The 14,188-nt window shown below is 38.2% G+C and overlaps 3 protein-coding genes across 6 annotated transcripts; 2 read left to right on the plus strand and 1 right to left on the minus strand.

The window, feature by feature from the left end:
- Positions 1 to 942: 942 nt before the first annotated feature.
- Positions 943 to 7,347, plus strand: LOC100741743 (F-box/LRR-repeat protein fbxl-1). Of its 4 annotated transcripts, XM_012386201.3 has the most exons (9): positions 943 to 1,247; positions 1,428 to 1,650; positions 3,851 to 4,050; positions 4,215 to 4,489; positions 4,577 to 4,843; positions 4,918 to 5,287; positions 5,367 to 5,570; positions 5,655 to 5,872; positions 5,953 to 7,347. In XM_012386201.3, exons 2-8 carry the CDS (start codon positions 1,540 to 1,542, stop codon positions 5,788 to 5,790), a joined length of 1,563 nt encoding a protein of 520 aa, XP_012241624.1. In that variant the 5' UTR covers positions 943 to 1,247; positions 1,428 to 1,539; the 3' UTR covers positions 5,791 to 5,872; positions 5,953 to 7,347. The 4 variants fall into 4 exon arrangements, with proteins under 4 accessions (XP_012241624.1, XP_003489830.1, XP_012241627.1 ...); XM_003489782.4 differs by having other exon boundaries at positions 943 to 1,650; XM_012386204.3 differs by lacking the exons at positions 943 to 1,247; positions 1,428 to 1,650 and adding an exon at positions 1,892 to 2,298.
- On the plus strand, positions 6,601 to 9,041 carry LOC100741942 (ras-related protein Rab-28). Its single transcript, XM_012386205.3, has 4 exons — positions 6,601 to 6,717; positions 7,545 to 7,730; positions 7,849 to 8,082; positions 8,159 to 9,041. Exons 1-4 carry the CDS (start codon positions 6,643 to 6,645, stop codon positions 8,381 to 8,383), a joined length of 720 nt encoding a protein of 239 aa, XP_012241628.2. The 5' UTR covers positions 6,601 to 6,642; the 3' UTR covers positions 8,384 to 9,041.
- LOC100742060 (hexosaminidase D-like) lies at positions 8,957 to 12,081 on the minus strand. The gene has a single exon (XM_033320965.1). It carries the CDS (start codon positions 11,419 to 11,421, stop codon positions 9,670 to 9,672), a length of 1,752 nt encoding a protein of 583 aa, XP_033176856.1. The 5' UTR covers positions 11,422 to 12,081; the 3' UTR covers positions 8,957 to 9,669.
- Positions 12,082 to 14,188: the final 2,107 nt, after the last annotated feature.

The raw sequence follows: 14,188 nt of genomic DNA on the forward strand, positions 1-14,188 counted from the left end.
CATGTACCTTAAATTGTTATATGCATATATATCTAATAATATTCATATGAATATTGCAAATTGCAAATTATTATTTATGTACATACATATATTTATACAAAAATGTTTGACAAGTGTATCTTCTTCAATCGAAACCTACAGTTGGTAACGTAGTACTTCTAACGCCATCTTTATTTATGAAGTGCAAACATATGCGTATAGAAACTCAATAAATCTATAAATTTCTATCTTCCCCATTATTTTTCTACTTTTCGATAACTTGAAATAGTTAAAAAAAAGTATTACGGAATATTGTGATATTTTGTTTTCTTGATATTTGAGAATCATAATGAATCATTTAAAGACACGTCCGCTAGAAGAAAATATTTATGTCGATAAAAAATTATAAACAAACTGGACATAGTTAGCGTACATCGTGCAAGATCTTGTAAGTCACTGTCAGTGTTCGTACATTATGTGGCCTTAATTAATCAAATTGCTAATGGCGCCAAGCCAAATGCTACCTATTTGGCCTGCAATCAAAAAGATATTCAACAACTGTCACGCATACAGGGCGTTTGTCATTCGCAATATTTCTACGGTATATTATAAAAAAATAAAAATAATATAAATTTATGTTTTTTATGAGTCATCATTAACACTTCTTATTTGTCTGCCAAATTGTTTCTTTTTGTTAAAGTACATACTGGACGATGAAACGATCTGTGTTTTACGGATCACACAGTTATACAATCAAAGGTTGTTGCATTTCTTCGTGATCTAACTGTAACTAAAAATAAATACAATGAAAGGGTAATGCCGAATAATTCGAAATGAAATTCAACATGTTTTTTGTTGTTGAATTTTCGAAAAGTCCCGCAATGTACCATGACGGCCCTCTGTTGGCTGTGCATCCTTGCGTGGCACAGCTCTCCAGCGAGTCTATTTTAGGGATCGACAGAAAGTTAAGATTATTTTAGTTACATTTTTCACCTCCGAACTAGAACGTAGGGTGCTTAGCATAAGAACATCACAATGGTCGACTAGGTTGATTTTCGACAAGCATCGAGGGTTGCATGCGTTCCGACTAACCAACGATAAGTATTTAAAATAACAAAGAAGAAAAAGGATTACTTCGACAAGATCACAGTCGTAAGATAATTATGTAATCCAAACGTCAACACATTTTTCGTAAACCGAAGGAAGGACGTCATTAAACGATGGCTTAATCTTCTATCCTCTGTCAGAAAGTATCTACAAAGGAGAACGTACGCAATCTCGATCTTCTTTACCAAAATTCGTATTTCTCCGTGTACTCGTGATGCACAAATCGTTTTTGTGAGATTTCATTCGACGATTTTCTATCGTTTGCTCGAGTGTCGTTGCCCGTTAAACTAAATCGCAAAGGATATGGTGAAAGTGTAAAGCCCTTATTCGTTCTTTCGTAGCGTTTTCAGTAAATAGTGTAATGTTAGGATGTGCTGTTTTCGTACGGAGATATATGTATAGCGATATAAACCTTATTTTCTTGATATCTAAATCCGTTCTCGATCAACCGATATGGATGCACGAAGAATGTCCAACTGGAACGTACTGAGCGTAGAAGCTGCGCTTCAACAGCTCAACAACTTTGACGACGATAAGAAGGAGGTTATAAAACGATCGAATACGGTAAATTATCAAAACAGACATTAGCTTTCTTTGTCATAACAAAATTTGTTAAACGTTGTCGCAATAACAATCTTGCATTCTTCTTGCACCGTTTAGAAGAACATCTGCAATATCGTGTTTTCTTATATTTACAACTTGCAAATCAGAATTATGACACGTAGAAGATGGAGATCGTATTGGTAGGATGTACATACAAATGCGTTCTATCTATTCTTATCTTTGCCTGATGTCTGCCTGACTGACTGCTTGCCTTTATTTATAACTAATTAAGCTACCACTCAGTTTGAAATGAGTCCTAGCATCGTCCAGTCAGCCGACGAACTCCTGACAAATTGGTTGCCGGCTCGGGACCGTTTCTGAACTCGCGGTGACTCGAGTGCCTGTAAAATATATTGACATGAACGAAGGAACGTTGAACTGTTTTGCGACATTTCTGCGTATGATACGGTTTCAATAATTCGGTGTAGATCGAGAAAGGTGTGGCCCCAAAGTGATTTTTTCCTAGATCGATCGTACAGCACGGTGTAATTAATTGCATTTCCAACAATGAGCACCTGGCATCAGCTGGACGTGGAATTCGCCACGAATGCTATATCTAGAGAGGATGTCGGTCGTAGCGTTTATCGGAAAAGAATCGCGTCGAGCGTGGTAATTATTTAGTTAAAATATCGATCGATAGTTCTATTTGATGGAAAAGATTTCATTCAATTTTGAACGTTTAGCTGAGCAGCTAGCAATTTGTTCGCGTAAGAGCGTTCATCTTAGTATTGCATAATAACTTTGCGCTTATTTGAAAATAAAAAGATCCTATTTGTACCGGATGAAACCATCTAAGCGGTGACGTTATCGATCGCTACGATTAAATTCGTTATCACATCATGCGACACGCGAGATTTCTTCTGATAGAAGCTGAACGTGTGAGTTCAGCGACAAATGTCGATTATTAAAAAACAAAAAAAAATGAAATAGATATATCGTTAAATAAAATTAGAGCGACGTTTTTATCCATCTTGCTATTTGATCGAAGTACTCGATTTTTTAATACCCCAAAACAATGACATCGATAATCAGGTAACAGAGTCCAAGTGTTTTATCGAGAAACAACGACTCGGATTCTTAAAAAAAAAAAAAAATAAAAAAAAGAAAATATTTTCTTGTAGTACATATATCTTTGTGTAAATACCACGTGTTTTGTTAAGTCTCGTGTCGGATAAGTTCCAAGTCTTACATCAACCAGGCTGTTCTGGCAGATTTCTAAAAAGCCTATGACCCTCCTCGATGAGACAAAATATCAGCGGTCAAGTGTTTTACGACGTCCGTTGAAATCAAAAGAAGGAAGAAAACCCGAAAAAGAAGAGGCGAAATTTTGGTAAACGTAAATTCATCGGCAAATAAATTCTCGATTTTCTTGTGTCGATGTTAAACAGATGTAAAAACAATTTTCATCGACATTATTTTGCAAGTAAACTGTACAGGCATTTCTGGAAACTCTTTTATTATTAACGAACAGGCGCAACGAGTTTCGAACAATAGCTGTAGTGAGACTCGCGGATATTTCCTAAACTTCGCCCAAAATCTGACGTTTACGGGAAACAGAAGGAAATGTACCTTGGCTGCAGGTGACGAGTTTAAAATTAAAGCGGAGACGGGTCTTCCAAGTCTTATATTTAGGACGACGCGCAGGCGCGATCCGATTAGAAATCCCCGTCGAAGACTTAGAACTTCTGATTCCTTGAAATCTGCCGTGTGCCGCGATTTTCACGAACCTTCTTCGTCGTTGAATAAATATTCCCGTTTTTACACATCGGTAATTTTCCGCACGGTGCAAAGTTCAATTAGTCACACGTGGATTAAACGTTCATCGGATCGGATAGATCAACGTCCTGTCGATCGAAGTAAGCTCTGTGACAATATCTTTGCAAAGGGAAAGCAATTTTGTGCCTCGAGTACGTTTTGAGAAAATAACAAGATGGATCTCGGGGGTGTCGATGTCTGGGGTCAGATCGCCGTGGAAACGTCTCAGATGTTCGTTTCCGAGGGCGGTGTGGTTAAAAGTCGCTTCGCTGGGACAGTAAGTGGTCAACTTTACCAAAGATGTGACGAAAGACGTCAACTCGAGTTTGCTCTTTTAATTCCAGGCAGCCGTCGAATCGTTTAACGCGTCTCGTACTAAGGATTATTGTTCTTTCAATTTTTTTAGACGATAGAAAAACTGCCAGACAAGGTGTTGCTAAACGTCTTCAGTTATCTGTCTCATCGCGAAATATGCAGGGTAGCACGTGTGTGCAAAAGATGGCGGCAAATCGCGTACGACACGCGATTATGGAAACACGTATCTCTGCGACCGGAAATCAGTGGACTGCACGTGAATTCTTTGGACAATCTGCTGCACTTGATCAGGTAGTAGATACTTTCTCGATATAACGTTGGCAGGTAACGTTCGCGTCCGAGGTTCACGCCAGAATCAACGTCTTCTTTACTTGCCAAAATACAACTCGTAAACGGTAACGATATGGTGGATTCACGCAGCCGTAAAATATTAAAATAACTTTCTCTGGTAACAGCACGCGTTTTGGAGCTTCGCTGAGGTACATCGAATTGCCGATCGAATTGATCACCCACACGGTTCTTCACGAATTGGCAAATAAATGTCCAAATTTGACTCACATGCTTCTCGACTTCTCCACTGCCATGCAGCTGCACGATTTTTCGGAGATGCAAGCCTTCCCGACTAAACTCAAGTACATGTGCATCTGCCTGTCAGAGGTAATCTTCATGGAGGGCTTTATGAGAAAAATTTACAATTTTATCAACGGCTTGGAGATCCTTCACCTTATAGGTTCGTGTCCACCTTGAAATCCGAGCGAATCATTATCATACCGCCACCTGTTTCAACGAGAAACTAACTACATGTAGAATCTTATAGGAACGTACGAGAAGGTGGAAGAGGAGGAGGAGGAAATCTACGAAGTGATAAATGTGCACAAATTGAAATCAGCGACCCCCAATTTGCGAGTAATTAATTTATATGGGATCAATTTTGTAGACGATTCACACATCGACGCATTTTCTTCCAATTGCATCCAGCTCGAATGTTTGGCCGTGAATTTCTGTGCCAAAGTCACTGGCTCGACCATGAAGACTCTGTTTCAAAGGAGCAGGAGATTAAAGTGTCTCCTCATGCAGGGAACGAGTAACTAAATATTCATCAACGTGCAATCTTACCTTCGGTTGTACAAAACTTGAAATGTTACGCACCTTTTTCAGATCTCCAGAGCGAATACGTGATGCAGGTAGAATGGGAAAAGTCGAGCATCCAGGAGTTGGACGTTACCGGGACGGATCTGTCAACGGAATGTCTGATCGACATGTTGACCAGAATTCCAGGTCTTCGTTTCCTGAGCGCTGGTCAACTGAACGGCTTCAACGATAGCGTGTTAAAAGCCTGGGCCGAACTCGGCAATCCTCGGAACCTGATCGCTCTAGATCTGGATAGTTCCGATAACCTGACCGACGATGGTCTGCATAAATTCTTGTCGAGATACGGTCATCAACTCTGGGGGCTCGCCTTATTCGGCATGCCTCACATCACCGATCAACTATGGCAGAGTGTATTACCCATACTGACCAATGCCAAGTAAAATATATTTTTAGATCTTTAATACCTTTAATATGCTACGACAAGATATCTTTGAAATTCCTGTTTCTTATTTTAGAATTCTTGTAATGGGAACACAGGAGAGGTTAGGCGTGAATATTCACGTGGATCAGTTGATGGACGGAATTGCTAACAATTGTCCAAATTTAGAGCGGTTGGAACTCCGCTGGGATCCCGAGAATCTCCGATTCTCCGACAAAAGTCAGAAGGCTATAGATATACTACGTGTAAAATGCATTAAATTACGGTGCTTAAGCTTGAGGTAATCACATAACCGGATAATTATATTTGAAGTCGGGCAATAAATAAAATACGCTCTATAATTGTAAAATCGATGCGCTTGCAGCGATGGAAGATACTATGAAATAGTAAAGGCCAATTTTGAACGCGCCGACAGACTGACGGTCGTTCGTACGACAACGTGCTGCCGCGTGTCTAATTACTACCTCTTAGCAAATTATAAGGATTTGATTTTTAATTAACTATTACTTCGATTTTTAATTAATTCATACATAAATTCTTCCATAAAATACAAGCACCGAGACGAAGAAGCATATCAAGAAGGTAATACACGAAAAGATTAAACGTAGACGCTGAGACAGATATTATGGAACGTATAATTTGTAATAAATTTCTCGTTTCAGCCAGCGAACAACGACGATTACGATCGAACGACGAATCTATCTGCGATTACTCAAGTACTTACTCCTGCCCACGAAAGACAGATACATATTTTTTTACACTATTTTCAAGCGCATAGCGTGAGTAGACGAGAGGTCGAATTACTTTGACCCTTGAATCTCGAACCTCGTTTGATATTACCATACCTATGTTACCTATGTACTATATACGCTATATATGTATACTATACATATACACCAGCATAAGAAAAAGGAAAAGGAAAACAAAGAATGGGGAAAAGACTACGTACTCAATGAGAATTATTACGAAAAACCTTGACACGTACAAGTACAAGACCTCGATCCATTACGTCACAGGGTATTCATAATTAATCGAAAGATCGTCATTGGAAAAAGTTTGTCAAGTATAATATCGACGAGAGACAGAGGTACGCACCATGGCTGTTCGTATCGATTATTCGCTAATTTATTCATGCAGCCGTGTAGACGACGACGACGTCGCACTGCCCACGGCCGGCCGGTCGATTCGCTCGATTTCATTCTCTAGCCACATGCCAGACCCTTCGTTTATATATTGCATTATAGTCGACGCAGAACCGTCGTGGCCGACACGACTTTTCGCATGATTCCCGAAACTTTCCGTCAATCGTCGCGTTTCTTCCTTTCGTGCTCCTTTTATCCCGATCTTCCCCAATGTCTGACGTCGAGGAGGACCTACTGGTAAAGAAGCTGAAGATCGTGCTGGTCGGTGATTCTGGATCCGGCAAAGTGAGTTTTCTAATGTCCCCGGCGTCTAACCGGAAGTGTAATCCCAGTCCCAAGCGACAGTGTACTTTTTCTAGTCTTTTGTTTTTGCGTTAATGCGAAAGTAACAAAATATCGATTTGAATTTCGATCGTACATTTTTGCAAGGGTATACGCATACGAAACGTCGATGTATATGATTAAATTGTTTCGAGTTCAGAGTGCCTGAGCTTCGAAGAACCAAGCAACGTATCGATTTATTTCCTCCGTGCGAAGCGTGGTCAGTGCCACAATTAAACATACTTTCGCAAGTATAGAACGTTTTACGTTTATTGCGCTTTACTTTATCGGTAATAACCATTTTGACATCTTCGTCGCTCGAAGTGTCATACATTGTCAGCAATAAATCTTTAGTAATTAGAGTCTATAGTCTACGCGTAGTCCGAGCAAAATTAGGTATTCGTGACTCGAGCCGTTTCACGTCTGTCTTGAATTCTTTTCTTCGTCAAAATTCTTTTGCTCAATAACAGGAACAACTTCTAGTTCTCAAACAACTTCTAGCTATTAATTAGCAGGTAAGCATAACACGCGAGTTTCGATCGACGTAGAAATTCCGTGTTACGATCGAATGCCCGAGCAACACTCTACCGATCCGAGAACCCTTAGTTATTAAGATTACTATGTATATTGATTGACAGTCGATGATTTATTTTAGAATCTTTTTATTTTCGTTTCTTGAAACCGAAAAGCTGTTCTTTAATCAGAAAAGGACCACAGCTTCTCTCTTTCTCTCTCGTCGTAACGATAGAATAGCAATTCTGGATAACTGAAATTCAAGGATCCCTGTTTAGACGAGCATCGCTCAGAAATTTTGCAATAACGAGTTCACGAGACAGTACACGCCAACATCTGGAATCGACTTCTTCCTGAAGAACGTCAACGTTGGTTTTTATAAAAACGTTAATCTACATTTATGGGATGTCGGCGGTCTTGCGTTACACGGAAACATGCTGGACAAATACGTCTTCGGTGCTCATGTAAGAAAACGGAATTAATCCGACATACGTTTCACTCGAAACATCATTTCACAAAAAAAAAAAAAAAAAAAATCTAGATCAACTGTTCTTCTACAGGAGGAAAAACAATATTTTTCAGATAATCCTTTTAGTCTACGACGTCACCAATAGCTTCAGTTTCGAAGTTCTAGAAGAATGGATAGATAAAATCAGAAAATTGAGCGATAACTACGAGGAAAGACCGCTGATGGCCGTAGTTGGTAACAAATGCGACATGGAACATCAGAGGACGGTGAAAAAGGATCGAACACACAAATTCGCCGCAGACAATGGATTTCCGTCTCACGATGTTTCCGCTAGAACCGGTGAAGCGGTAAAATATTCTTTAAACAATAAGAGGAGCAATATCCTGTACTTCCTTTTTAAAAAAAAACTGGTTTTCATTTCAGGTTTCTTTGTGTATAGTGACCTTAGCCGCGCAAATTTTGGGTGTTCGATTGACGAAAACAGATCAGGACTATCACAAGCCCATAATAATCGCAGAAATAGGCGACACAGTGGACATGAGCACCATCCACAAGGTCGTGAAAAGGATCCCCACGAAAAAGCAAACTCAAATACCATTTCATCCCCATTTACCTGGTTCAAAGTCGTCAGTTTGCCTGCTACAGTGAAAATTACCGTAACGAAAAGTGGTTTTTGCAATACGATATTTTTGTCGAACGTCAAGGACGGTTCACCTGTACATAAGACGTCCATACGAATATTTTTCGCTACTTTCTTACCGTATACAAGAGATTACTTATACTTTGAGGGGCCAATGCAATAAACCACTGGTGTCTTCGTAGTAGATTTAAAAACAAATTTATTTATTGATAAAATCTTACTACTTGCGGTAATAATGTTAATATGGATCGACGTAACAATGTTAAAAATACTTTTACAATAATAGTAGCATCGTTCGTTACAGTGATGTACATACACTGTTGATTGAGTACATGCCATAGATTTGTATCCGAGTCCTCGGTAATTTTGTCATACATGTATAAATGCTGGTGGGAAAAGATCGTTCGATATTGAGAGTTGATCCGTGAAGAAATCAGGGGATAAAGGAAGCTCTATAATCGCATTTGAACATCGTAAGATTAAGTAAAACAGGATAGTAAACGAATAAATTTTTATTCGCGTGTTAAACACCGAGAGAAAATTCGTTCGTCCATATTAAACGACTCGCAGATGTATCTCTATTTTTATACATTGTTGATTCACAGGTTTGTTTCTATACCTAATTGTTAATGGCACTAATCATGCAAAACTATATGCAAAAAAAAACAAATATACAAAACAGAATGTATACAACGGAAGAACACGTCATTTAACAAACAAGAATGAGTAAGATCGCGGTATATGCGTATTCTTAGAACAATTAGCTTTGAATAACATAAATGTAAGATGCCCGTCGGAAGTATTAAACGACAAAACATGTTAATAAATAGCAAGTAAGTTAGTGGAGGCCTTTTCATTAGGAATTAATTCCTAAGATAGCAATTCAGAAGATAGAATAATTAATCAACTTTAGGATCAATTTTTAAATTAGCACTTCATCTCTAATTAGTTCACTCTTCGAGTGCACGAATTAAGATCAGTTTTCATTGATCACGGGTTCAATCGAATGTTTGTTAGACGATTCAAAAAAGGAAAAAAAGGAAAACTAATTTACGGACGGTGCAGTCGATAGAATTTGATCACCCGCTTGAATTGAGATATAGAGCATATTCTATATATTTTAGAGATATAACGTGCAAAATTATAGTTTTGGTAAACTTTATATACCATCGATTACTCGTCTCTTTATAAAACAAAGATTCTAAGTGTCTCGATTAATACGTCGCTTTTGTTTTTACTCTAGTGCGATCTTCAGTCTCATATTACACGTTATGGAAACTATTCATTCATTAAACTATAAGATAGATTTTGTTAGTGGTCTTCTTGGCCATATGTTCTTTTCTAAAATCTTTTCTTTAGCCTCCCATAGTTGAGTGAATTTCTCGTTCATAGGAGCGATATACGTTTCTATCCATTCTTGTATAGTATAATTGTCATATATGTTTTCCATAGCTGTTCTTATTTCTTTTTCAATATACTTTATCTCCGTCTTGTATTTATCCAGTTCTGCAACCGCTCTTTCTACGTGACTAGGATTTGAAAAAGAGTATTTTAAATTGTACGGCTTCAACCATCCCTTAAATGTGTTATCCTCTTCCATTTTACTAACTGCTTGAGTCAAAGAATACAGCCGCAATATAGCGGCATAAATAGACACACCGTGATAACTACATCTGGTCCAACCATATTGAGGTTCTGGAATACTTAGAAAAATGATGGCCTCGCACTCTAGCGCTTGTAATACTGAAGCAGGTACTTCTATCGGAAATCTACATAAGTCTGGAGCTTGCAGGATGGCTAAATTTACAGCAAGCGAGGGTATAGCGGATGGCAGAAGTTCGCACAGTACGCTAAAGTGATCGTATCTTTGCCACCCTGTTAATATCGCACCCTTAAATTTAATTTCAGTAGAATATTTATTGATAATCTCCAACCAACGCTGATGATTTTCCATATGATAACCAATATCGGTGTAATATCTATCTGGAGCAGTAGCACCTTTGAAAGCTGTAGCGAGCCAGATATCTTTCCAAACCGATGCGTAGTTTTTCCACAATTGATCTGTCAACGATGCTCCAGGATCGGTGGTGTATTTCCAAACGACAGGTTCTACCATTAAATGCAAGCCTCTGTCTATTATTTCATCGGATGATATTTCTCTAAATTCGTCGTCCCACATAAGAACAACAAGATCTGGATACTTATTTTTTATATATTTTGCCACTTTTGAAACGTGATCCAAAAATAATTGTTTCTTGCCCCACTGTCTTTTAACCATTGTATCTAAGCATCTGGAACATTCTCCTATCTGATAAACTTCATCAGCTCCAATGTGCAAATGCTTTATATCAGGATGTGCTTCTACTATTTGATCTATCATTTCGTATATCAATGGTAGAGTTTTGTTGTAAGTAGGGCATAAGACTTGCGGGTACCTCGAAACTTCTCTATAGTCTTTATATCGATCTAACTTGAGAACAAATTCCATATGACCGAAAGTTTGAATCAATGGTATGACTATAAGCTTATTCTTACTGGCTATCTTTTGAATTTTTGCAATGTCCTTTCTAGTATAGCAATTTCCTGCGCTGATATTTTGTATCGTTCCTTCAAAAGGAAACATATCTTCGTATTCTATAAGTATACCAGTGGCACCTAAATTTTTGAGCAAATTTAGCAGGTACTTGTAATAACTTGCCTTTGGAGGAGCTCCTTTTAAATCTAAATGCACGATTTTATGTCCCTTAAACAAGGGAACTGTTTCTGCGTGCAATCTTTCATAGTTAATATCGTTGAATAGCTTTCCTCCTCCGCTTTTCAATTTTCCCATTATTTGAGCCTCTATTTGTTTTTTTCTGGCAATGCTAAGAGGATTCTCGGTCAGGTCGCTCAATGGATAAACCTCTTCGATCTTAAACTGTGGATTTAATTTATTGGTCGTGATGTCCTTGACCTCATTATCGAGAATATGATAAATAACAATCAACAGAGTAAAACTGATCATTACGGTGATCATTAAAGAGGCTCTGCCTCCTAGTCGTGTCATGATTGTCAGTCCAGCAGAACATCAAGATTGAGTCACCTTATTATTACTCCTGTTTAATCAAAGTTATTATTATTTATAACACGAGTTGATTGTTCTTTTCAATGAATATCTGCACTTGTACTTGTAAAGCAACGTTATGTTGTTTTTAAGCTCGTTCAAGTTGAACTTACATAATATGGATTTGTCATCAGAAAATAATGTAATATTATCTAATTAATTGCATTTGCAAAGAAACGACACCAGTTCTTTTCCTTATCACAGATTAATGACAGAAGGATAGAAATAATAAATCCTTGTTATATAGTGCTATACTGCTATATAGTGATAAACGCTATCAAGCAGCAGGCTGGGCAACTGTATACGATGATAAACGCCTGCTAATATAAATTGTTATAAGATATTTTATATTGGTACGTTCATCCCGTTGGATTGTTTAACTTATAAATCAAACATTTACATACATGTCTCATTTAAATTGAAATTGAAATATCGTAGGAACATTTCAGATTTTACAATGTGTATTTTTATGCGATTGGATATCACGTTATCGAAAATAAGAGAGATATTCCCTAAACTATATACATTCATGTTTTTCACTGCACAGAATACTTGCAAGATTCATTACACTTAACTACTAATTGTTACAAATTTGATAAAACTTTGCAGTCTACAATAATGTATCTACAAGATAATCAGGAGACAATAAATATAATGTGATAAACATCATGTCGATATCTTCTAGAACGAACTACGTACATATACATATATTATTATTGACAAAGTATTATAAACGAATAATCCATATTTACGCATCGTGAAATTTCGTGAGAAGAAAAGATACGAAATCAGGGCTGCCACTGTCACGAGCTTGACCTATAAATAACAAGCTCGTCATTCTGCATCGAATTTACTTAATGAGATCCAGCAGAACCATGATAATTTGCGATGATGTTGAATCGAGGCATGCCCCTGGCACACTCTTACGTCGCAATTTCACTTCGACTCTTCAAACATTCTTTTTTATTTATCGTCGAGTAACATATGTGTGAGCAAAGTACTCAATGTGTTCGTTTAATTTACGGAGAAAATAGGCGCATTGATTGGGCGCATAAAATGCAGAACGAAGGGCGTGAAACTAAGAACGAAAATAGAGTTCTCGTACGTTTAACAAGAAAAGAATCAAAGACGAGCGAAACCGGAGAGGCTCACAGCCGTGTAATCGAATCCTTAGTAGCGAAATCTTAAATCCTAGTCCTTTATCTCGTTTCCAGTTTCCGCGAACTGTGCATGACCACCCGTTATATACTTAATGAACGTGACTCACATCTCTTTAGTTATGACGAGAGTAGGGGAATAATTCTAGACAATAAAGCTGTTTAATGATGCCACTCTACGGAAGTTTAAACCACGCGCTTGGAATAACGCGCGTTTTTGCGACCTTAGCGATTCCAACTTGTTATAACCTTTATCGTAGCCAATTTTGTATCCCAATTGTACTCGAAATTTAATTATTGTCGTTGCGTCTATCGTACAATCCATGCACGTGAATAGGTTAAATGATTCATCATTAAAAGTACGGGAGTAAAGGTCGTTCTTTCGAAAAACAAATAGTACATATTCTCTGAACAAGATACGACGCATAAGAGGGAAAATATTTGTCCTCCGAGAAAATATTATTGCCAGTGTTTGAAGAGAAAGTCGGATTTTGAATTACGCCGTTCCTGCGCAGTAGATCCTCGACGCTGTGCAGTCAGCGATCAATAAACGTGCACGGAGGAATGGAAAGCTATCTCGAGCCCGTCATTTTTCTCCTAACATTTTAGGTATAAAAATAAACGCTACGATCGAACGCTAAATCATTTTTAAACGACGCGAACGACCTTCTTCGAAAATTCTATGATAAGTACAGATTCTCCGAACTGGAGCCCACCAGAGATGTTTTTTCGAGGCACGTTTATCGGTGACAAAAACGAAAAAAACGCGGGGTCGATTGTATCAAACGAATGTGTTTAATTCTCTCGCATTTACATCGGTTCGAGTCTCGAAGGCGTCGACGGGCTTTCATAGCAACCGAACCGAGACAAAGACTCGGCTTCAACGATTATTCAGAAATCATGACTCAAGTCCACGTATGTATGTAGACGCTGTATCTATGTTTGTACAGTTTTTTTCGCAAGTATGCATGCAGCTGCGTGACAGAAAAAACAAGCGTATCGCAGGGGAACCGAGATCATTGTATCGTTTAACTAATGTACCTGACTTATGCATACTTTGACAACTAGTGCATGATATCTGCATCTGCATCTGCATCTGCATCTGCATCTGCATTGCCGACCAATTAAATCGAAGCTCAAGAGGCAAAACCCGTGCGTCGAAACAGAAGATTAGCAGTACGTTCGAGTAAAGAAATGTCTTCTTTATCGCCTCGTATCCTTGAATTAATCCTCGTAATTTTATCAATCGTAGTCTTCGAGTAAAATTTATGAAACCTGCTGCTCGAAGAGCACCGAAATCTGTTATTCGTCGCGGTATGTATAAAGTACACACTTGGTGTTTGTCAATGTCGATAACTCGAGCAAATTCTGGCGAACGAATTCCATGATTATTTCGATCATTAAGCAATGTTACGCGTGGAGCAGAGACGCGTGCCGTTGCACATTCTCTTGGGGAAATTTTTGATCGTGGGCATATGTAACTACTTACACGATTCCGTACGAAGCAACGATATATATATATATATATAAATGTATATATTCTCAAGAGTCTT

Source organism: Bombus impatiens, unplaced genomic scaffold, assembly GCF_000188095.3.
Source record: "Bombus impatiens unplaced genomic scaffold, BIMP_2.2 scf_0377, whole genome shotgun sequence".
NCBI classification, from domain to species: Eukaryota; Metazoa; Arthropoda; class Insecta; order Hymenoptera; family Apidae; genus Bombus; species Bombus impatiens.

Coding starts and splice junctions, on each gene's coding strand:
- LOC100741743 (XM_003489782.4), top strand. CDS start 1,540: ATGGATGCACGAAGAATGTCCAACTGGAACGTACTGAGCGTAGAAGCT. Junction 4,051..4,214: donor AATCTGCTGCACTTGATCAG/GTAGTAGATACT, acceptor CTCTGGTAACAG/CACGCGTTTTGGAGCTTCGC. Junction 4,844..4,917: donor TCTCCTCATGCAGGGAACGA/GTAACTAAATAT, acceptor CACCTTTTTCAG/ATCTCCAGAGCGAATACGTG.
- LOC100741942 (XM_012386205.3), top strand. CDS start 6,643: ATGTCTGACGTCGAGGAGGACCTACTGGTAAAGAAGCTGAAGATCGTG. Junction 6,718..7,544: donor GTGATTCTGGATCCGGCAAA/GTGAGTTTTCTA, acceptor ATCCCTGTTTAG/ACGAGCATCGCTCAGAAATT. Junction 8,083..8,158: donor CCGCTAGAACCGGTGAAGCG/GTAAAATATTCT, acceptor TTTTCATTTCAG/GTTTCTTTGTGTATAGTGAC.
- LOC100742060 (XM_033320965.1), bottom strand. CDS start 11,421: ATGACACGACTAGGAGGCAGAGCCTCTTTAATGATCACCGTAATGATC.